General features: G+C 52.2%; 1 protein-coding gene across 4 annotated transcripts in view; it reads left to right on the top strand.

The window, feature by feature from the left end:
• The window catches only part of EPHB2 (EPH receptor B2), a 107,946-nt gene continuing 86,012 nt past the window's right edge, over nt 7-21,940 (top strand). For all 4 annotated transcript variants that reach the window (XM_021417388.1, XM_021417386.1, XM_021417387.1 and 1 more), the window contains exon 1: nt 7-171. In XM_021417388.1, the coding sequence (XP_021273063.1) occupies nt 87-171 (85 nt within the window). In that variant the 5' untranslated portion in view covers nt 7-86. The remainder of the gene's footprint in view (nt 172-21,940) is intronic.

Genomic DNA, 21,940 nt, shown 5'->3' with positions numbered 1-21,940 from the left:
GTGCCCGCGCCGGCGGCGGCCCCAGCCCCAGCGAGGGGCTCGGCTCTGCGCTCCGCCGCCTCCATGGAGCCCCGCCGCCGCCTCTGATGCCCGGCCCGGAGCGCACCATGGGGCCGCTGTGGTTCTGCTGCTTGCCCCTCGCCCTCCTGCCTCTGCTCGCCGCCGTGGAAGGTAAGGAAAGGGGCCTTTCCGGGGCAGAACCCCTCTTTATTATGATCATCGTTATTATTTCGTAATTTCTTTTTTTTCCTTCTCGTTTATTATTTATTTATTTATTTATTTAATCGAGGGGTGGCACTCGGCCTTCCCCCTCCCTCCACGCCGCACCCCTTCCTGGGGGTGGGGGGGTGGGGGGTGGTGTAAAGGGAGGGAAGGCGAAGTTTCGGGGAAGTGCTGCCCCAGGTGGAGCCTTCCCCCCCCACCCCGGCCCTTCCCTCCCCTCCGCCATCCCCGTACCGACGTGGGCATCTCCCACCGCACCTCCCGCTGGGAACCGCCGAGCCCCTCTCCCGGGGATGCTGGGGAGAGGCTTTGGGGTCCCCCCGAGCGAGGCCTCCTGCGTCCTCCGGCCGCTCCCCCGAGGGGTCCCCCCGGGGCTGAGACAAAGCAGAGGCAGCGGCAGGTGGGTGCGTGGCCGAGGGATGGGTGTACGGCCGAGGGCTGGGTTCCCATTATGGGCTGGCTGCGTGGCTGGGAGCACCCGCGCTGCATTCCCGTTTTGGGGTCCCAACGCATCGCATCCCGGCCACGCCTGCGGTGCCGCGGAGGTCTGGGGGCTCCGTGGGTCTGTGCCTTGCTGCTGCGTTGGGTGTGGAGGTGGTGGGAGACGTCCGGACGGTGTTTGTCTGGAGCAGTGGATGAGGCACCATTTATTAAGTTGGAGTTTTGGGAGATGACTCATGGGTTGGCCGGCTATACATCGTGATATTTACAATATGGGAGCTTGGCATAAATAGGACTATTTACGTTGCAGCGGAGAGCGCTAGCCAGCTATGCTATTCAAATGAGCGTGGTATGGTTTTAATTAGGGGTTGGGGGGGGGGGGGGTGATGAACGCGTTTGTGGGAGCACATGTCCACGTGGGACGTGTGGCCTAAGCTGCCCGCAGCAGCAGTGTTCATGCTCAGAGCCCTCGGCCACGCTGCGGGTGAAGGGACCCATCCTGGGATGGGGTGTGGGAGCCTCCTGCAGGGGTGTGGGACCCCACCAGGAGGTGCTGGGCAGTATGGGGTTGTCCTTTGCTTGGAAACAAGAGGAATGGGTTGACCTTCCCACCACCGTGTCTGGGGCCGCAGGGCTGGGTGTGCGGATGCTTCTTCCGAGGGATGGGGAAGAGATGTCCGTGGGTGGGGAGGTCACCGAGGTGATGGACGTGAGATGTGCTCCCAGAGATAGGGATGCTGTGGGGTGAGAGCTGAAGGTCCGGTGGCCATCCCCATCTGGGGTTCGAGTTCCACACACGAGGTTCGTTGCGCTTTGTCTTTCTCCCGTGCTGCACATGTCTTGGGGTTGTGTGAGCCGTGCCCCGGCCTTCCTCTCCTTCTGCAGAGCTGACAGGAGAGCGTGGGCTGAGCTCCCGGGGTGCCCCTCTGCTCCATCCTTCCCTTTGGGAGCTGCCATTTCAGGCACAGCATCCATCTGCTTCTCCTGATGCTCTGCGCCCTGTTGGCGTGGGCAGTGACTCCAGTGCCCGGTGATGACCAAGGGCACGGCAGCTGGAGCCACCTCCCATGGTGGCAATGTCACTGTTGCTATTCAGCAGATTCCCCACCATGTCCGTGGCCAACATGGGAAGAGCAGGGCTCATCCAGCTCTCTTCTGGTGATTTGCCCAGGGAACCTTCCTCCTGAGCCCTGTTTTCAGCTCTGCTCCAGAGCTTTGCCGTAATGCTGGTAATTTCACTTGTCTCCTCTGTGCCTCAGTTTGCCTAATTACAAGGCGTAAAATAATACAAGCGTCCCTCCCAAGGGAGCTGCGAGGTTTTGTTAATGAACATGACAAAGTGCTTTGGGATCGGTGGTTGAAAGCGCAGTGAGAATGCAGCCTTAGTCAGTGCGCGTGTGTGCGCGGTGTTTATTTATCTACATGCTTTATATTTCTCTGTACACTATATGTTCTCGTGCATTTAGCAAACCTTAATTAGAAACAAAGCCGATAGGGAAGGAAATATAAACAGGAGTGTGCATGGAAATTGGAAGTTGATTACTCGCTGCGTGTCCCGGGCTCGGGAGGAGAGGCTGCTGGGGTAAAAACATCTCTGCTGAAAGGAAATGTGAAAAGAACGTGAGACATAAATCAATATGGAAAACAGGGAGGTGGATGACAACGTACATAAAGCAGAGGGTAAGAGTGGCGTGCAGTTGTTCAGGCCGTCGCAAGGTATCTATCTGCAGCTGAGAAAGTTCAGGCTTATGGAAGGAAAGTTTTTTTGTGTGTGTGCGTATTTTAAAAAAAAAAAAAAAAAGAAAGAAATTCAAGAACAAAGGAGTGCTGGAAGGGTCTGGATCCCACACCACACCATTGGTAACAGGGCTGCTATCGCTCACGGCCCTCTTTGTGCTGCTGCTCGCATGTGCTGCTTGCGTGGCACGGCGTATCTGGAGCAGGGATGCTTCCAAGGTATTTTGGGGAAGGGGGGGGGGAGATGAGGATGGGAGCGACGCGTTTTTAAAATCGCACGCCAAGGGGAAAAAAATGAAGGCACTCTTCACCCCTCTTTGGAGTTAACTTTTTGTAAACCTTGCAGCGCTGGCAAGTTTCCCGAGGGCTGGAGGAAAGCCAGCTCCATGCCAAAAAATGTGGAAGGAGAAATGAGATGGCCTTCCTATCTGCGAGGGCACGGCTGGCCCCGGAGCGGGGCTGTGGGCTCCAGAGGATGGGGTGTGGGGTGGGCAGGGGTCCCATTGCTGCTGCAAGCTGGAGGCAGGAGCTGCTTGTTTGTGCATAGTTGTCATGGAGTGTAATGTCTATAAGACACATTATGCACTTATTGCACTGCGTACACACGCTTGAGATGTGGTATGCTGTGTTCTGTGTGCGTGCTGTGGCATATTGCAGTGTTAAAGTATGGTCTCCCTGCTCATGTCTGCGTGGCCCTGGAGTGACCCATTGCTGAGCTCTTCCACCACCTCCTCCAGCCCCAGAGGCGGAGGAGCAATGCCAATTAGCTCAGCGCGTGATTTATCTGGTGCTGAGACCAGGCTGGAAACAAATATTGTAAACCTGCACTGAGGTGTGGAGTGGAGACCTTGATTTTGGGTCTGTGATACCTCTCTGTGTGCTCTGCCTTCCCCCAGGGCTCTGTTCCCTGGGTTAATTTTTGACGAGGTGCATGCTGCATCGCTGCGGCGGCCGGGAGTAGACCCATACACTGGTGCCCAGTTCAGATATGCGCATAGCAGCTGAGTTTGCAGGGACTGCTTCTCTGCTTCTTTCCACTGTTCCCAGTCCCTGCTGTAATTCCAGGCTGGTTGATCCAAACCCAGGGAGGAGGTGCTGGAAGGAAATGCCTTGGGGACAGGGCTATGAGAAGCCAGCCATGGAGACATGGCTTGGAGTGGCAGAGCTCCAGTGCCACCTATGTCTTGGGAACACTCTGGAGAAGGACTTGGGGTGATGCAGGTGCAGCTGTGCCTTGGGGATGTTTCCGAGGGGCTGTCCCCTATGGCTGGGAGCAGGGGTCTGCTGCGCTGAAGGATCTGCCTGCACTCGTTGTTTGTGTACACATACCTGCAGTGGCTGTAAAGAAGGGTGGACACCGGTAGAACTGCAAAACCTGCTGGAGAAGCTGGGTAAATACTGGGTCCTCAGCTTTCTGCTTTTGTGTGAGCACAGCCGCGGCGGTGATAAATGAGTTTGAGTCCACTGCTCCTGCCCTAACATGCACCCACAGCCTGGCCACGCCACGCTGGGCTGAGAGGTGGGTGCTGTGCGTGAGCCTGGCTGGGAGCAGATGTGAAGTTCCTGTCTTGGAGAAAGTGAGATTTTACCAAAAAAGACTCAGTGAGCTCCCATCTGCTTCTGGCTCGCTGGAACGCCAGAGTGAAACACGGCTGTCCATTCCCTGCTGCGTGCAACAGGGAGATCCTCGAAGGCAAAAGTTCAGCAGTGAGATAAGGGGGGAAAGATGGGGCCTCCTGTGATAACGGGCTGACGTGTGCGGGACCTGGCACTCACAGCAGGGACGTGGCTCTTCGGGGCTTGCAGAGATGTATCAATACCAGAATTTTATATTGCTGTCAGGTATCTGTGCTGGATGGGAGGTGATTTGTGGCAGGGTGCAGGCACCGGAGCTGAGCAGTGTGGACGTGAGGGAGTACACAAGCATCACGCCGTGCTGTCAGCCCCTCTCTGAATTTCTGTGCTTGTTGGATGAAGGAGCAGCGTTAGATCTCTGTTACCCCTCTGACCCGAGTCGTGGCACTGATAGCCAAATGTTAAGGGAGATTAAACAGGCTGCGAGGGCAGGGAACGTGGCTATAATTGCAGATGGTACTTGCCTCCATCTAAACTGGATAAATGTCACAAAGGGGCGTCATTCAGAAATTACAGTTTTAGTGACTGTGAATAATTGCAGCTCTTCAGAGAGCCCACGAGAGGAGGATCTCTTGATGTAGTCCCAGTGTGGTGTGAGGCACAGGACCGGCTCCATGGGAGCAGCTGTGCTGCAGCTCAGTGCTGTCGCCAGGTGGGAAGGAGGAAGGGCTGGTGAGCTCCTGAAGTTTATGAAGCTTTATTAATTAGGTCCGATAAATTGCCTTCTTTTCACTTCAAGCCTCACCTTATCCGGGGATGGACATCACGTCCACAGAATCACAGCAAACTGGTGGATATCACTGGAGGCAAAAGGATGTTCTTCAGAATGTGGAAGTATTGTCTAAAAGAGGAAAACAGAAAAACATAAACTGTGGCATGGTGGATGTGAGCCCATATATGGCAGAGTAAGAGGAGTTTTAAGAATAACTTGTGGGGGGAAAAAAAAACCCAACCCCAAACCAACAGAAAAACAGAATTGGGAAATCAGAGGGGGCGGAGTTAAAAATAATCAGAAAAGAGCACTTGGGGACATCTTAAATTTCCCCCTTCCAAACGGCGATGTTTGGGGATGAGTGGCTGAAGTGTTGGCAGGGGAGGTCACGTTTTATAGCGTAAATCAGGAAAATGGATATTGGGGCCGGAGCAGACAGGGCACGCACGCTTTAAGGAGAGCTCCCTGGGTGATCTCGGTATCTCCAGACTAGTAATTTCAGAGGAAGGGCTCTCTTATGGATTAAAATCTGCTTAAAGAAGGGGAAACAAAGAGTCATTTTCCCCAATGGATGCGGGTCAGCATGAGGCTTGTGCTTTGCAATGTATTTATAAGTGTGCGAGAAAGGGGTGGGAACTCTATGGCAAGAAAGTTTGCAGATTATACGGAATTATTCAGGGGGGTTGGAACTGGATGTTCTTTAAGATCCCTTCCGACCCAAAGCATTCTGTGATTAAAAACAACAGTTGTCTTTAAAATATTGTAAAAGGATCTCATGACACTGGATAACCGGGCTATAAAGTGGCAGATTATACGTAGTCAGCGATGAATGAAAAGGGATTCACGTGGAAAAAATTACCCTAAACCCATGCATACGCAGTGGCAGTCTTTAAATTACTTATTAGCATTTTACGAAAGAGATCTTAAAGTCATTGTGGATGGCTCTTTGAAAGCATCGGCTCAGAAGAGGGAAGTGCTGGGAAAGGACAGAGATGGCTGTACGGTGGAGGTGGATGGACCTGAGATGGGGTGTGTAAAAGGTGGTGATGGGGTGGTATGTTATTATTTTGCCATGCCGGCGTCATGTTCTGAAGGGGCACCAAGAGGCGGTGGAGGAGCGCATTGATCAGGGCAAAGCACCCCACTGAAGGCAAAGCATGGAATCATAGAATGGTTTGGGCTGGGAGGGACCCTAAAAGACATCTGGGCCAACTCCTCCGCAGCGATCAGGGACACTGCAGCTCCATCAGGTGCTCAGAGAGGGCTTTGTCCAGCCTGATGTTGGATGTCTGCAGGGACGGGGCACCACCACCTCTCTGGGTATGGAGGGGTTCATGTTGCTCTGTTTTGCTCTCTGCTGCGGCCGTGGACCCTCCTGACCTTTTCGAGTGGGATCTGAGCTTTACGCAGGGCTGGTCCTGCTGCTTGGGTCTTGCCCTCCTTGTTGGAGAACCTTCCGGTGGTCTCTCTCTCCTTGCTGGGGAGCCTGGTGGGGCTTTGTGGGGTCTCTGTGAAGGTTTCCCAGCTGAGCCAGACTCTGAGGCCTTGAGTGTTGGGGTCTGGGTGTGTTTCGCACCCCTTGTGCTGCCTGCCCAGCCTGGGGCATGCCGTGCGGCCTTGCCTTTTTGGGCAGCCCGGGCAAGGCCAAAGGCTGTCTGGCAGACACCTCTTAGCACTTTTCTCCACCTTGCTCCGCGTTTCAGGGGGCCGGGGCCTGTTGCGGGGTGCAGCCTGCTTTAGACAAGCCAAGGGAGCAGCGAGGCCATGGCAGGGCCTGCTGCAGGAGGAGACAGACCACAGCGAGGCCTTTGCCATCCGCAGGGCCACGGTCCCGGGGTCAGTGCCTTCCTGCTCCCCTTGGGCCCCAACCCCGGGGGCTGAGGGTAGCAAGGGCAGCCGGGCGTGCGAACAGCCCCGAGGTGGAGGGGGTGGCATGAACAGCGCGGGCTCGTGCTCCAAGGGCCAGACAAAGGGAACAATGGGCTCGGCGGCCCCGTTCCTGGGCTGCTTGTGGCTGGCTGCCGAGCCCGTGGGGTGGGAGAGGAGGGGGCGGCTGTGGGGTGGGCGGCAAAGGGCTTCCCTCTGCTCCCACATGGCCTCTGAGGGTCTTCCCAGTGCTCTGCTGGTGCATACAATGAGGCAGGGGAGGGGGAGAGCTGTCCTGACCCTCTGTGAGTTAGAACAATTTCAGTGGAGGGATGCCGGAGGGAGAAGGCATCTCCATTGTCCGCAGCACTGATGCATGGGGGTCATATGAAATGTCAGTGGATATGAAACTTTGCATGTGTCATTGCATGGTCTTGAAGGTTCTTATCATACCATCACAGAATGGTTTGGGTTGGAATTCCCCTGCAGTGAACAGAAACACCCACAGCTCCATCAGGTGCTCAGAGCCCTGTCCAGCCTGACCTTGGGTGTCTCCAGGGATGGGGCACCACTACCTCTCAGGGCAACCTGAGCCAGTGCCTCACCTCACTTCTTCCTTATATCCAATCTAAATCTCCCCTCATAAAGTTGGAAACTATTTCCCCTTGTCCTGTCATAACAGACCCTGCTGAAGAATCTGTCCCATTCTTTCTTACAGCCCCTTCAGATACTGACAGGCCACTCTCAGCTCCCCCCAGAGCCTTCTCCACTCTTGCCAGGCTCATTTCTGCCTGGATCCACTGTTCTCCGCTCCCTCCAGGCATGGGACAGCGGCTGGTGCTCCTAGGAAGGAGATGGCAGTGTCTTTCATTGGAGCCCTCTACAGCTGGGTATGGATAAGAATCATAGAATCATTAAGGTTGGAAAAGAGCTCTAAGATCATCCAGCCCAACCATGCACCTACCACTAATATTGCCCACTAAACCGTGTCCCTAAGTACTGCATCTCCACATCTCTTGAACACCTCTGGGGAAGGTGACCCCACCACCTCCCTGGGCAGCCTATTCTGCTGCACAACTACCCTTTCAGAGAGGAATTTTTTTCTAATATCCTTGGCACAACTTAACTCCATTCCTTCTTGTATTACAGCTGTTACTTGGGAGAAGAGGCCAACCCTCACCTCGCTACAACCTCAGATAATTTCTTCTAACAATTTGGCTTTAAGCCTCTATCTCATCAGATACATCCCATTCTTGCAAACTAAGCTTTTGGGGTAACAGAGGTTATACTCACTTCAGGAGTTTTTTTGAGGATATGCTAGTGAAAAGTTGCTTGTGTTTGTGCCCAGTGTTTGATTTCTGTGGTGGGCTGGATGGGGTGGGGGTGATGTGAATCACCAGTCTCATCGAGGAGGACAGCGTGGTCCCAGAGATGTGCCTGGGGATGACACATTCATCCCATATCGGCTGTTTGTTCTGAGGATGGATCTGAAGAAGAACTCTGTGATGTTGAACATTCTGGGCAGACAAATAGATTTGTAGCTGATTTGTGTTTTGGTGCACAGGTCAGCAAGCGTGGTGGAAAGTTAAGCTCCTGAAATCAGGATGGTTGCAACAGAGGGATGATTGCAGCACGAGGCACGAAGAGAGAGCAGCTCAGGAGAGGTTTGTGCAGTGGTGTGAGCCTGCAGGCTGTGCACACCACATGCTTGGGTGTGAGATAGGCTGGAACACGTGAGGGGTCACATCTTGCTGTGTCGAGGTTACAGTCGCGTTTTATGATTTGCTTTGCTTGTAATCCTGTTTCCAGGCTCCACAACTGTAACTCGGAAACCTTTACTGCGAGCCTCACTTAATAAATCTTTGCCTTGTTTTACTTTTTAAGCCTGCCTGGTATCAGGGGACAAAGCAAGCAGGAGAAATGCGTGAACTGGGGGCGGCGTGGATGGAATAAAACAAGGTGTAGGAGGTGGCTGGGTGCGCTGCCTGCAGAGAGAGAGCGCTGGCCAGGCTGCAGAGAGTTAATTGTGGTATGCCAGCTTTGGGGAAAGCATTTCCTGCAGCGTGTCTCTCCTGCAGGATCCTGCACCCCACGAGCTGCGTGCTCGCCTCTGCGGAGCGCAGGTGGCGGGTTTTGTGCCTGTTTGCAGCCTTTGTATGCACGCCCTGGCTTGCAAGCTGCATGCATGCACACCGAGATAGCACCTGCGTGCTGAGTGCAGGCAGACACACGATTTGCTGAGCTCCAGGAGGAAATGCAAGCTGGTGCTTTGTGCCTTGTGGAGGGGGAGCAGAGAGCGGCTGGTTGTTGCTCTGGACTCGGGGATGGCTGGCATGCACTCCTCTCCTGGAGACAAAGCCTCACTCCTCCTACCTAGCTTGCAGTGTGCTAGATAGCTCCAGTGTAACTGGGATCTTCTGGGCTTCTCCTGTCCTCGGCACATGTTAGCACTGCTGTGGAGGCTTGGAAAGGATAAACACAGAAGCGTGCTTCATGCCATGTGGAAATCCCCTGACAGCAGACACATAGCAGAGCAGCAGGGGCACTGGCATGGGTTGCAGGAGCAGGCGGTGCCAGCTGCTCCGAAGGGGAAGGGGTGCATCTTGGACTGCTGCTGTACCGTCAGAGATGCTTTGAGTCCTGTGCCGTGTCCTCGGACAGATGCAGAGCAGTCGGGAGCAGGGTAGGCACAGGGAAGGTGCTAATTAGGATGTTGGCAGTGTTAGTAGGGGTTGGTGTCTGGCTAGTGGGAAGTGTTGCAGAGGCAGCGCAGGGGCTGCTCTGTGTCACTCTCAGCATAAATCTCCAAGCAGCAAGGAGGTCCGTGGGTGGGACAAAGCCTGGGGCAGCTGGCTGACGTGGCACAGGTGGCCAGGTCTGCGCTGAGCATCTCCTCATGATGGGGAGGGTGCCTGCTTCAGGTCACTGCTGCGCTGATGCACGCTGTTTTCTCCTCCTGGCTCTTCACCTTCCTTCTACCAGGGCTGTAGTAGAGATGGAGAGCAGAGAAGTTGCTAACGATGCTTTTTTTTATTTTCTTTTTCCCTGATGTCAAACTCTGTGCCTTCAGATTGAATAGCTGCCATGAGATTTTGCTGTGACTGACACCTGTTCTGGCTGGAGAGCGACAGCTTTTGATAAACACAGATCCTCTGGAAGCACTGAGCTTGCTGGCAGCTGCTCCCGTTTGTCGTCTGCATCTCTGTGCTCGGGGCTGGCTTATGTGGCCCAGTGGGTTTGGGGCTGCAGGAGGTTTGGGAGTGGCATGTTGGAGAAATAAGCAATGCCAAAGAGGGACCTATGGAGCCTGTGCCTCCCAGGTGGGGTCTCATGCCAGAGGAAGCGAAGCAGGTCACCCTTAAGCAGAAATCTTGCCTTGTAATTTGGGTGGCCTAAATATGACCTGGGCTCCGTTTTGTGGGTGCCGAGCCCTTGGAAAGCTGACCTGGCATTTTACCATGTATTTGGGAGGTCCTTGGTGTGTGGGCTATCCAGGGAAAAAAGAAAAAACGGGAATTACTTGGCGGCCTGGGTGTCCTGCTGAGGTCAGCCCTGGGTGTGCCGACCATTGGCCTTGAGCTGCTTGGTGGCCAGAGGTGCTGAGAAGGGCTGGCCCCTTCTGTGGGTCTCCTGGCAGGGATCATTGGGGCTCTGGTGGGGCACGGTCCCCTCCTTTGTGCTCTCAATGTCTGGGTGGTGCCTTGCCTCTTGGCCGCATCTGGGCTTGGGCGTGTGGAGCGTGGGCAGCCCCAGATGTTTGAGGGCTCTTCAGCTTTCCCTTCCTGTCTTTCCCCATCAGTGGGCATCCCTGCTTCCTCAACCGGCGTGTCTGACAGCGCCCAGCTCCTCCCCAGCACCACGCAGGGCTCCGCAGCTGACAGGTTGTCCCTTGTCATCTCTGATAGTCATCCAGCGGGCTGAACGCACTGCATGGATTTCCAGCAAAGCTTCCATCTCCCTGCACAGGTTGTGTCCGGGAGTCCAGGCTCAGTGCATTGCTGGAGGGATGAACCACACAGATGCTAATGGCATCAGGTGATAGCATTGGAAAGCACTCGTGAGCCTCCTCCCGTTGGCTACAGGAATGTACTGCAGGCTCGTGCTGGACTAAAATTAAACTGCTGGCGAAGTCCCATCCCACATAAAGGGACCGGCTGTGCACTGAGGGACGTGCCCCTTTTCTGAGGATGCTTGAGGAAGGGGTTCTGAGGTTGTGACGTCTTTCACTGGATTATGATCCTGCAGAAAAGGGGTTTGAAATTGGCACGCTCCAGAGTTTGGACTGTGAAAGGCCGCCATGCGTGGCCATGGGTCAACAGGAGCCCTGGGAGCCCACCTGGAGCAGGTGCATGCTGGCCCTGGGGGAAATGAGCCGTCATGCAGGGGAGCCTTAGCTGGGTAGCGTGAGGGCAACCAAACTGATGAATGAATCAACAAAACACAAATAAAATAGTCTTTGTTATAGCACTGTTACAGACCAATAAAACAAACCCTGTGTTTGAAGTGCCTGAAGATGCTGGCTTTGTGCCTGCTGGTTCTCACATGTTCTGGTCTCTGAAATCCCACCCACCAGCCCAGTGAGATGGTCCCTACTCATCTGATGTTCCTAACCGTGCTCCCCAAGCCCCCGCGGAAACGTGGAAGGCTCAGGCTGTGTATGTGATGGCAGATGGGTGTGAGCTGAGGGATTCTTTTCCCCATTTTACTCAAAATGAAGCCGCCTAACCAGCAGCAAAATGTTGCTGTTGGATTTGCTTGGTGTCTTAGGATGGAGGCCGTGTGCTGGTCCTGGGATTGCTGCTGGGAGGGAAGGATACAGAGCCCCTGTGACACTCGAGTGTATATTTTTGCAGGAGCTGTTACTTCTTCTGTATCCAGCTTCTGGTACCCAGAACGAGTCCTGGGGGAGGTCATCCTTTGTACTGCTCTGGACTGCAGCTTGAGATCAGCACGGTGACTGCCACACTGCTTTTATTTTGGTCTCTTGAGACAGCAGAAGCTGTCGGAGGTGTGAGTGGTGATGCTTGCAGCGGGAGCAGCCGTGTCACCGATACGGCAGCAGGGCCCAGCGGTCTTTAATGCTTGGAATAGTTTTCTCGCTTGCATTTGCAGGGCTCCGACAGGGATGAGACTTGCTGGTCTCCATGGTTTTATGTGCCATGGGACTGTGCCAACAGTTTAATCACAGCTGAACCCTCATAGAGCAGCATAAAAAATGTTGTAGTTGGGATTAGGTTACCCATCCTTCCTATAAAAGACTCTATAAACAGTCCATCAAGCCCAAGAATTTCTCTGTTGGCTGTGAGGTCCTTTGCTCTTAATGGGTCTGGCATTTGCTTTGACTAAGTCTTTTGGCGGGGGGGAGGAGGCAGCGCATTAGAGGAGCCCCCAAAGAATGACTTTTCTGCTTGCATTAGTGGGGGAACCCAACTGGGCTGACTTGGCAGAGGCGGTGTTGGATGTCAGTAGAGCTGGCTGGGTCTACGGGGGGTAAGAGGCAGTGGTGACAAGCCCAGAAGGCACTGACAGCAGCAGCTGCTCTCTCCCCACTGCTAGGGGATTTTTCAGGATGGATTTGCCATTTGCTGGGGCACTGGGGAGTGCTGCCGACCCTTGGGGTGGGCAAGGGCCTGAGAACGTCCCTTTCCCATCTTCCAGCACACCTCCAACCTTTTTTTTTTCTGCTGTAGTTTGAGCAAGGGTGGATGTGGTTTAGTGGGCAATACTGGTAGTAGGTGGATGGTTGGACTGAATGATCTTAGAGGTCTTTTCCGGTCTTAATGATTCTGTGGCTCTTGCAGTGGTCACACTCCTGCTCTTGGAGCGATGGGAGGGAAGGAAGAGTGGCCATTTCTTGAGCAGTGTCCTCACAGCTGTTTCTCAATTCTGTGTCCACTTTTCCAGGTGATTGTGCAGGGGGAGCTCCTGTCCTGCGGTGCTGGAGTTCTCCCCGGTTCCCTGTCCCTTTGTCACTTGGTCCACTTGGAGTTTTTCCTGGCTGGTTCTTACTTCTGCTGACCCCCAGCAGCAGTGGCTTCAGGGGTGTCTGTGGGACGAGCACAGCTTTTTGAGCATTTCCCAACACGCTTTAGATTGTTTATAGGATTGTGCCCCCTGCCCCAGCTAGAGGATGATTTGATCAGTTGGAATACTGGAACAAAAATGATAGTTGTAATGTAGGCTGCTGGGAAGACCCCCTCAGACAGCATCCTGCAGAGGGCAATTCAGTCCACCTGTCTAGGATGGCTATTTTAGATCTTCCTACTTGTCCTCTGAGGCTCTTCTCTCTCTGTCATTACTATCTGTAGAAAATTAACAACTCCATTAGAGCAGAAGCATTATTTTTCCATATGGCTAACATCAGGGGAGGTGAATCCCACATCCTTTACCTGAGGATGCTCTGCGAGTCTGGGAGAGCAACAGATATTTCAGCGTGAGTTTCCTTCATCCCTCTCCAGCTGTAAGGTGAAAACGAACCTGCGGCCAGATCCTGCCGAACCCGCTGAGGTCGGCGGAGCTGGGAACGGCTGTATGAAACCTGCCAGCTCTTAATCAGCTCTTAATCCCTTCAGCACGTTTTTGGTGATCGGAGGAGTGCAGCTCTGCGTCCCTGTGCCGCCGTCACGCCTCCTGGTTCAGCGCTCTGAAAGCCTCTTGCCTCTACGCGGTTACCCTTACCAATCAGGCTTGTAATCTCAGTGAAGAATGAAATCAGATTTGTTTGACAAGACGCATTTCCTGCAGAAGTATGTTGACTGGTGCTAATTATACTCCTGTTCTTTAATTCTTTATGATTTGAATTACAGCAGCGTTTTCATTGTTTTCCCAGAAGTGATTTCAGCCTGAGCGAGACCTTGAATGCTCACGATTTCACTGCATTGTAATCACAGTGCGTCTGCTAAACTTGATCATAAAATCATGGAATCACCAAGGTTGGAGGAAACCTCCAAGATCATCCAGTCCAGCTATCCACCTACCACCAATATTGCCCACTAAACCGTGTCCCTTAGTACCACATCTAAACGTTTCCTGAACACCTCCAGGGGCAGTGACCCCAGCACCTCCCTGCACAGCCCCTTCCAGTGCCCAACCCCTCTTTTGGAGAAGAAATTTTTCCTAAAATCCAACCCGATCCTTCTTTTGTGCTGAGATGCTTCTGCATTATTGTCTTTAAGGGATCACCAGTTTTCTTTATCTCTTCTCCCATTCATCCTTTCATAGAATGGCTTAGGTTGGAGGGGACCTTAAAGATCATCGAGTTCCAACCCCCTGCCACAGACAGGGTTGCCGACCACTAGATCTGTCTTTCATGGGATCCTACTTGCTAATTCTTGAAGCCTGTTGATTCTATCCTGTGAGATGTGTCTGATTTTTTTTTTAGGGCTTTCTCCCAGTTCCCATCTGTGCTCTAAGGGACACGGTTAGTGGGCATGGTGGGGTGGGCTGATGGTTGGACTGGATAATCTTGGAGGTCTTTTCCAACCTTAGTGATTCCATGAGTGGTTATGATGGGGATGGATTGACGGTTGGACATGATGATCTTAGTGGTCTTTTCTAACCTTAATGATTTCACAATTCTATGATTCTGTTATTATCTCTGCTACTTCAAGGTTGGTTGTCCCCTACCTTATACTCTTGTGGGGCTCATGGGTCTGCACCATCCATTCCTCACGCTGCTTTTGCCAAGTGGCCAAGATCTTTTGGAGGTCTCCTGCCTTCCTGAGGACTTCTGAGCTTATCTCACTTCCGTTTTGGCAGAGGAGACACTGGAAACACAGGGCTGGAAATAACTGGGTAGGTTTGCTCCACTGCCCGGTTTTTCATGCCAGCACTGCAGCAGATCCGTGGAGCTTTCTTGTGGTTTTCTTCCAATTAGAAGTTAATGACTAGTCCCAGAATCTGATTTTTCAACCTATTGTTGAGATGTCTTACAGGAATTTCATGTGGCCACGGTTCCTTGGGCTTGTTTATGAAAGTGTCATATCTGAAATGTCCAGAAATGAAAATATATGATGGCTGTAGGCTTCTCATAGCCTTGTCTGTGTAGAAATGAGCTGAGTTGTGGTCTCGATGCATTCGTTCAGGTTGTGGACAAAGGCTTAGTTATTTTCTGGGTGCTTCCAAATGGCGGGTGTGATTTTTAGAAGAATTGCATTCAAACAATCCTTAAGTTGTTAGTTATGTATGAGCTGATGAATACTTCTGCTAATGGGAGGCAGCAGCCCTGTCCTCCTGAGGGGCTATGGAAATTGCATCCTACTTTCCTAATAAACACACAGGCTGGTTGGCCATGAGCATCCTTCACAAACTGTTACAAGGAACTGCAGCAAAGGAAGCTCTGATTGTATGTAAAGCAAAAAAAGTGAATGTTTCTCTTGCTTTTTGGTTGACTCTGCCTGGAAATTTTCTAAGATCTGGGAAATTATTGCAATTGGAAAATCAGAGAAAGGCATTTCAGGTTTGTCCTGTCCTCCCTTTGGCCAATGCAGAACTGTGATCACCAGTGCTGGGGCAGTTACTTGCTTCCGGTACAGTGATTCAGCTCTCTTTCCACATCATTATGAGGTATGAAATTGTAGACCTCGGGGTCTTTAATGTACTTTGTGCATTAAAATTATGTAACGAGCCTGTCCTCACCGATTGCAGGGCATGGTATAGTGTAATGATGACAGATATTGACAGGTACCAGAGGCACCAGTGTTTCAGAGTAGTGTGGGAAGCAGAAATCTGGTGGTGAGAGCCGAGTTGTTGGCTCTGTGTCCATCGCATATATTTGTTGGTTTCTCACCAGGGAGAATCTCTGGTGGTCTGGGGCTGTGAGAGTTCAGCTGACATGATGTATTGCTGCTGGTTAAGGAAAAAGAGTCATTTTAGCATCTTCTGAAATCATGCCCCATCCTTGGATGTGCCCAGTGCCATGGATGGAGCCCTGGGCAGCCTGATCTGGTGGGGGGCAACCAGCCCATGGCAGAGTGTTGGAACTCAATGATCTTTAAGGTCCCTTCCAACCTAACCCACTCGATGATTCTATAGGCGTGGGCATGCTGCTGTTAGGACAGGAGACCCCGCCTTATCTATGCTTTGCAGTCTTTGTGCATCTGCTTATTTTTTGCTCCATAACACAATTAAGAGAAAGCAATGCTTTTTTTTTTTTTTTCCACCAACTAAGTTGTAATACTAAACAGATGGGCATTGTGGAGTAGGCAGAAGGGGTTGTGCTGTCAGTGGGCTGGGGTTCCTACTTCCGTGGATGGTTAATGTAGAGATAGGTCTTAATGATGTGGGAAAGCGTTTCCCAGATGGTATTTCCAGCCAAGCTTTCTGCAGACAAAATTCAGAACTGCGCATTGTAGCTCAGCTTGCCAGAAGAAGAGGACGTCGGGGTGGCAAACTAAGATTTGGATGAGGCAGTGGCTTGTATCGTTGTACAGGAGCCATTGTGCTGAGGAAGTGATTGGAAGCAATGCTTGCTCACCTAGAAGACCAAGGCTTTTCAGCTCCACTGGTAAAACAAGACATCTCCATCTTTGATCAGGGTAGGAAATGACTTCCAGCTCTGGTGTCCCCATTCCTGAGGCTTAAGTCATAGCAGTGGTCAGGGTGGCCGTAGATTTGTCCAGTCAAATCCTGGAAACCTCTAGTGCTGGAGGTGCCCCACCTCTCTGGTGTTCCACCTGTCTGAGGAAGCAATATCATAAATAATCTTTTAATAACCAACCTGAGCCTCTCAAGCGCAGGCTGCCCAGGGAGATGGTGGAGTCCTCATCCCTGGTGGTGTTCAAGAACCATGGAGATGTGGTACTGAGGGACAAGGTTTATTGGGCACTATTGGAGGTAGGTGAATGGTTGGACTGGATGATCTTAGAGGTCTTTCCAACCTTTGTTATTCTGTGATTCTAAGTCACAGTTTATGTTCTGAAGAGGTCTCTAATGGGTCAAGATGCTCGTGCTGGAATCACCTGTTGTTCTGGTTTTATGGGATGAGAGTAGTCAGTGTTCTGGTTTTTATGGGATCACATGCCTTCTGTGCAGCAGGGCATTGATGAGAACGATGTATTCCTCTTGCTTCCTTTCAGCCTTCCCTTTGGGAAATTGCATATTTCTAAGAATGGTCAGATTCAGGTTTTAAACCGTGTCTTTGTATTTTCTTCTCTTACTCTGCTCCGAACGCTGGTGGTATGTAAAAAGCATTGACCAATGGCAACAATTTCATTTGACCATGGATCCTTATGGCCCCAGAAACCCTATCCTGGATGTCTGGGGAATGCATGAAGCACCTAGGAGGAGGTGGCAGAGGAGCTAACCCGTGAGTTGATTTGAGTAAGGCATGGTACAGCCCTCCTGCTGTGCATGAACTATAAAAGTCTTCAGACATCCCGGACACCTTGCAGAAGTAATGCTAAACACTGTAAGTGTGTCTTAGTTTCAGCAGGTGAACCCAGACCTGAAGAAATGCTCCCTCCGTCCCCGCTCCCACCCAGTGCACTGATCCCTTCCCATCGGCTGCAGCGGGGTTTTTTAATAGCCGTTACTCTGTGAAATCGGAAGGATCGCCGGCTGTGAAATACAAATGATATGTACTAAATGCTGTGTAATGGATTCCACTTGAATCATTTTGTGACTGTGTGTTTCTAATAAAGGGCTTTGGGAGCGAGGCGGGTTCTCTGGCTGGCAGCAGGGCTCAGCAGCGTAGCGGCTGGGTGCTGTGGGCACTGGGGCCAGCTCCGAAATGCTGGGAACAAATGGCAAGGAATAAACATGCAGCAGTGCCCTTTGCTGAGGGCTGCTGGTGCTCTGTTATTCCAGGGAAGCGTGTGGTTTGGGGGAAAGGGCAGCTGCAGGACTGGCTTCTCATTATCATGGGAGATGGAACTACACGTGAGGACATGCGTTGTCTGTCTCCTTTTGCCTAGGTTGGCAGTAATTATCATGGAATCATAATATGGCTTAGGTTGGGAGGATCCTTAAGGCCCACCCAACCCCGTGTCATGGGTTGGTTGCTGCCCACTGGGTTGCCCAGGGCCCATCCATGGCCTTGGGCATCTCCAGGGATGGGGCACCCATAGCTCTCTAGGCAGCAGGGCCAGGGCCTCACTGCCCTCTGAGTACAGAATTTTCCTCTTAACATTTAATCCAGATTTCCCCTCTTTCAGTTTACAGCCATTCCCCCATTCTCCCTTGTCCTCTCAGTGGATAGGAGTTGATGGGGAAAGACTGTGGGGAGTCCTTTAGTGTAGAAGAAAACTACGTGAATAGCACTTAGTGCTTTCAAACAGAGGGGCAGGTGTGTCACCCTGAGAGTTTTTACCGAGGTCATTAGGGCTCTCAAACCGTTTACGTGTAATTCAGGAGCAGGGAGGGAGGTTCCCATGATGTTCCAGGAATGAGATCCCCAGCAGCAAGTTTGACCAAGTACCAATGTGTGTCTGGGAGCAGACCTCGGCTGTGGGGCAGGAGATGATGACTGGGGCTTCAATAATGCTTTCCCTTGGTTTGAAAGAGCTGATCGGATCATAAAATCCTAGGATCATTAAGATCATCTAGTCCAATCATCAGCCCATGCCTGTGACCCCTAAGATGTTGCTTATGAAAGCAGGACACATCAGTGGGTGCTTTCTTTGGGAAAGGGAGCCTGCCCCTGGATGCGGGGTTTGCTTCTGTTGTCTGCATCCAAAGGAGAGTCAAAATGAAGACACCCCACCCCCAGCCATGGCTCAAGGTACGGAAAACCTGCCTGCCATTCGCTCTATCCAGCAGATTAAGGAGTGTCTTCTGCCTTGTCTGCCGGTACTGGCCTGGAGGAAAGGTTGTTAATAGTGAAAGTCTGCTTAATTTAGCAGGGCAGGACTCTGCGGCTTGGAAGCTGGACTAATTCAGACTAGTAGAAGAGCATGTTTTTAACAACGTGTCTAATTAAGTGTGCAGCAGCTCACCCAGGGATGTAGTCGATACGCTATTGCTGGTAATCTGTAGATCAAAGGTGACTGATTTCTCGTAAACCCGTTCTGACCCCCACGGCTCTTCCCTCTGGCTAATACCGTCCTGTCTCCAGCGTCCTTGGGCACGTGCTGGGTCGGTGGGCTGGGCAGGCAGTCCCCTTTCTGGCTTTGAAATGTGCGAGCCCGCAGCAGCAAAAGCCCATTCCTTTTGTTAGAGCTCTTCTGGAAGTGCTGCATGGCTGGGCCAGGCAGCACAGGGCTCCAACCTGGCACAAAGCAGAGCCGGGGAGGGCTTTCCGTCCCGGGAAACTTAAAAGCAATATTGGATGCTTCCTTCTGAAAGGCTCATCTTTGTCTGAATAAACCCGGGGAAGCCCTTCGGCCCACGCTGGGCAGCGTCGGACCAGATGTTCGCGCTTCACCCGGCTGACCTCCGGATCGATGGAGCCGTGAACCGCTCTTTGTTTGCCTGCCGCCGCGCCGGGACACCCGCTGCCACATCGATGACAACAGGCCCGGTCCAGACAGCCACCAGCCCTATGGCTCCTGGGGGGCTCCTCGGCTCCCAGAGGCCGGTTTGGATGTCAGTCCCTGCTGGGGTGCTGCACCATCCATGTAGTGAGTGCTGACGTGCTCTGCTTGCTGGAACGTCACCAGGTTCTCTGCCACATCCCAGGTGCTGTATGTTTGGTGGTGGCTGAGCAGTTAGGTGCTCTCTCCTATCACCTGTTCTGCAATGCAAAATGTTGCTGCTCCTGAGGCTTTTGCTGAGCCAGGAGCACCGGGCAGTTCGCTAGGCAAGGCAGGGACATCTCAGCATGGAGCAATTTTAGAAATTTTAGAAAATTTAGCAATTTCTGACATGAGTGACTCCGTTGGGCAAATTTATGATATTTGAAGGAGAAAAGGTTATCGGAGGGAAACGTCACTGAAGGTCGGATCATCTTGTGTTACACTCAGCCAGCGACTCTGTGGTTGAAACCAAAAGGATGACAGCAGCTACCACCCCCAAGTGGCACAGCATGGCTGTGACCTGCAGGAGTCCCTGTGCCACCCCATGCCATGCCATGCCATGCCATCCATGTGTCCAGAAGTGCTGCACAGGCACTGCTGCTCCTCTATAACCCATCTGTGGGTGCTTTCCCAGTCTCCCCATTCCACAGCTTTGTTCCTTGTGGCTCTCCCAGCTTTTGCAGGGGATGTGTGAGTGGGTGGGGTTTGCATGGGGTCCTGCCAGGGGATGTCGCCATGTGGGGACGAGTGGGAGCCACTGCTTGAACTGGGGCAACTTTAAAGGACAGTTTTACCAAGTTCTTCAAATCCACGTACTGTGAATCAGAACTGCAACAAGAGTTAATTATTTCCTCCGAGAGGAGTAAACAAAGGGTCAGCCAAGAGATTTTTATTTGTCTATAAATCTCCAGCAGTGTGAGCAGATAGAGGGCCGTGCTGGGGGGTGGCAGCAGCCCCAGGGCTCTGCTCTGCAGGCAGGATACAGCAGGAGGTGACAGAAGAACACGGTGTCCATCTCTGGTGGGAGCGCTGCTTCCTGGAATCACGGTGTTTTTCGCTCAAGGAGCCTTTTTCCACCTTAGCCTGGATCAGACAGCACCCAGCTGTGGGTTGCAAGGGAGATATCGGGGAGGGTTACCAGCAGGACGGGTAGATTCCAGCACCCTGTTACGGTGCCCGTGTGGCAGCCTGTCCCAACAGCTCTGCTGGGTTTGGGGATGGCAGGAGGCTGGTGGTCACCTGGGCTCAAAGTCCTACAAAGGGAGAGAAAACCCATCCACGTGAGCCCTCCACCCTGCTGGTGTCCCCAGAGCACCCGCAGGGAAGGGCTCACGGTCAAATCCTTTTTCTGCTCCTGGGGGTTTGGCTCATCCCTGTGCAGGAGATCCCCTCCCATGGCACCTGTGGGATTCAAGGATCATCTGGAGTGCAACAGCAAGGGGAGGATGGACTTACTGCTCCCTCATGTGTTTTCCTCCTGCAGGCATTGATTTATAAGTCTGCTTCATGCTGAGTAGGGAATTCAGGGGATGCTGCATTCCCCGCACAGGACTTTGCGCCTGGTTTCCCCATGTCAAGGCTGAGGAGGTTGTCGAGTAACGCCTCGGTCGCTCTGCACACTAAATTTTGGGAGCGTGTTGCTTTTATGGTGCTCAGACAGCAAGCACTGAGCGCTGCAGAGCTGCACGTGTTCGGTGCTCGGAGGATGCGGCGTCACTCTCGTTGGCCGGGTGGTTTTCTATGTGGGGAGATGCGTCCCCACTGTGTGCCCTATTGGGAGCACTCAAGGGCTGCAGGCACACTGCTTCCTTGCAGGGTTTGCATTGCTCTCAGGCCCAGATCCTCCCTCCCTGATGCTTGCTGTATTGTTCTGCCTCCCGGCTGCTCCACGGGTGCCTCGGGGTCTCATGTGCACCAGCAGTGACGTGCATCAGGAATTTGTGCCTTCCCTGCACAGCTTTACACTTGAGCATCCCCGTGAGCTCACTCCGATTTTATTTGCTTCTCGTGTGTTTAAAAGTTCCGCTTTCTCTCCTTTACCTTTGCTGGCGTTAGATTTTTCATGGGCACATTAACTTCCTTTAGTCTGCGTTTTATAACTGCTAATTTACTGCTGCCAGCTTCCCCCTATTTTTAATTTATACAATATGTTTATTTTTACTGCGTTATTTTCTTTTATTCGAAGCCAAGGCAATTTTTAACGAAGGATGCCTTCTTTTATGATGGCAGATTTATGAGATTTTTGGCAAAGCCTTTGTAAGCCAGCTCTAATTACTCCTCATTGTTTTTGTTTACATTTTTCCCTAATCAATTTTTGCTAATAATCCCTTTCAACTTTTGGAAATTTACCCCCCTTTGCACCTCTGAGTGTGTTTCTTATTGGTGGGTGCAAAAAATCTGTTCCCCCATATGTGTAATCAGATGATGTTTGTCTGTACCTAGGCAACTGCTCATCTTCGGTTCATTGATCTGCTCTTCTTCAGCTGTCAAAATGAGGTCTGCGCCGTGATTGCCCACATTGATTGTGGTATTTTTGTGTTGGAAACGAGTCTCCTTAAGTGTCAGTGTCTCCAGGAATATCTCCCAGCAGCGGCACGTGCTCTCCACCATCCCCATGGGAGGGTTCCTGCCTGATGCTGCTCCATAGGCTGTTGTGCTTCTTCTTCAGGCTGATTTGCAGGCTTGCAGAAACATCTCCAGGATGCTTTCCCTGCTCCTGTGCTGGTCTCCAGCCCTCAAATTCTCAGTGCAGCCTTAACAGGGTATGGCAGCTTTGCAGGCAATCCCACAGCTGATCCGTGCCTGCTTTGGGGCTGCTCCATTCCACCCTATTCTCAGGGACTTCTCGCTCTGTCAGGTGGTGCCTCTGGGCCGG

The sequence above is a fragment of the Numida meleagris genome, chromosome 20 (assembly GCF_002078875.1).
Source record: "Numida meleagris isolate 19003 breed g44 Domestic line chromosome 20, NumMel1.0, whole genome shotgun sequence".
Lineage (NCBI taxonomy): Eukaryota > Metazoa > Chordata > Aves > Galliformes > Numididae > Numida > Numida meleagris.
This window is presented reverse-complemented; position numbering and strand designations above follow the sequence as displayed.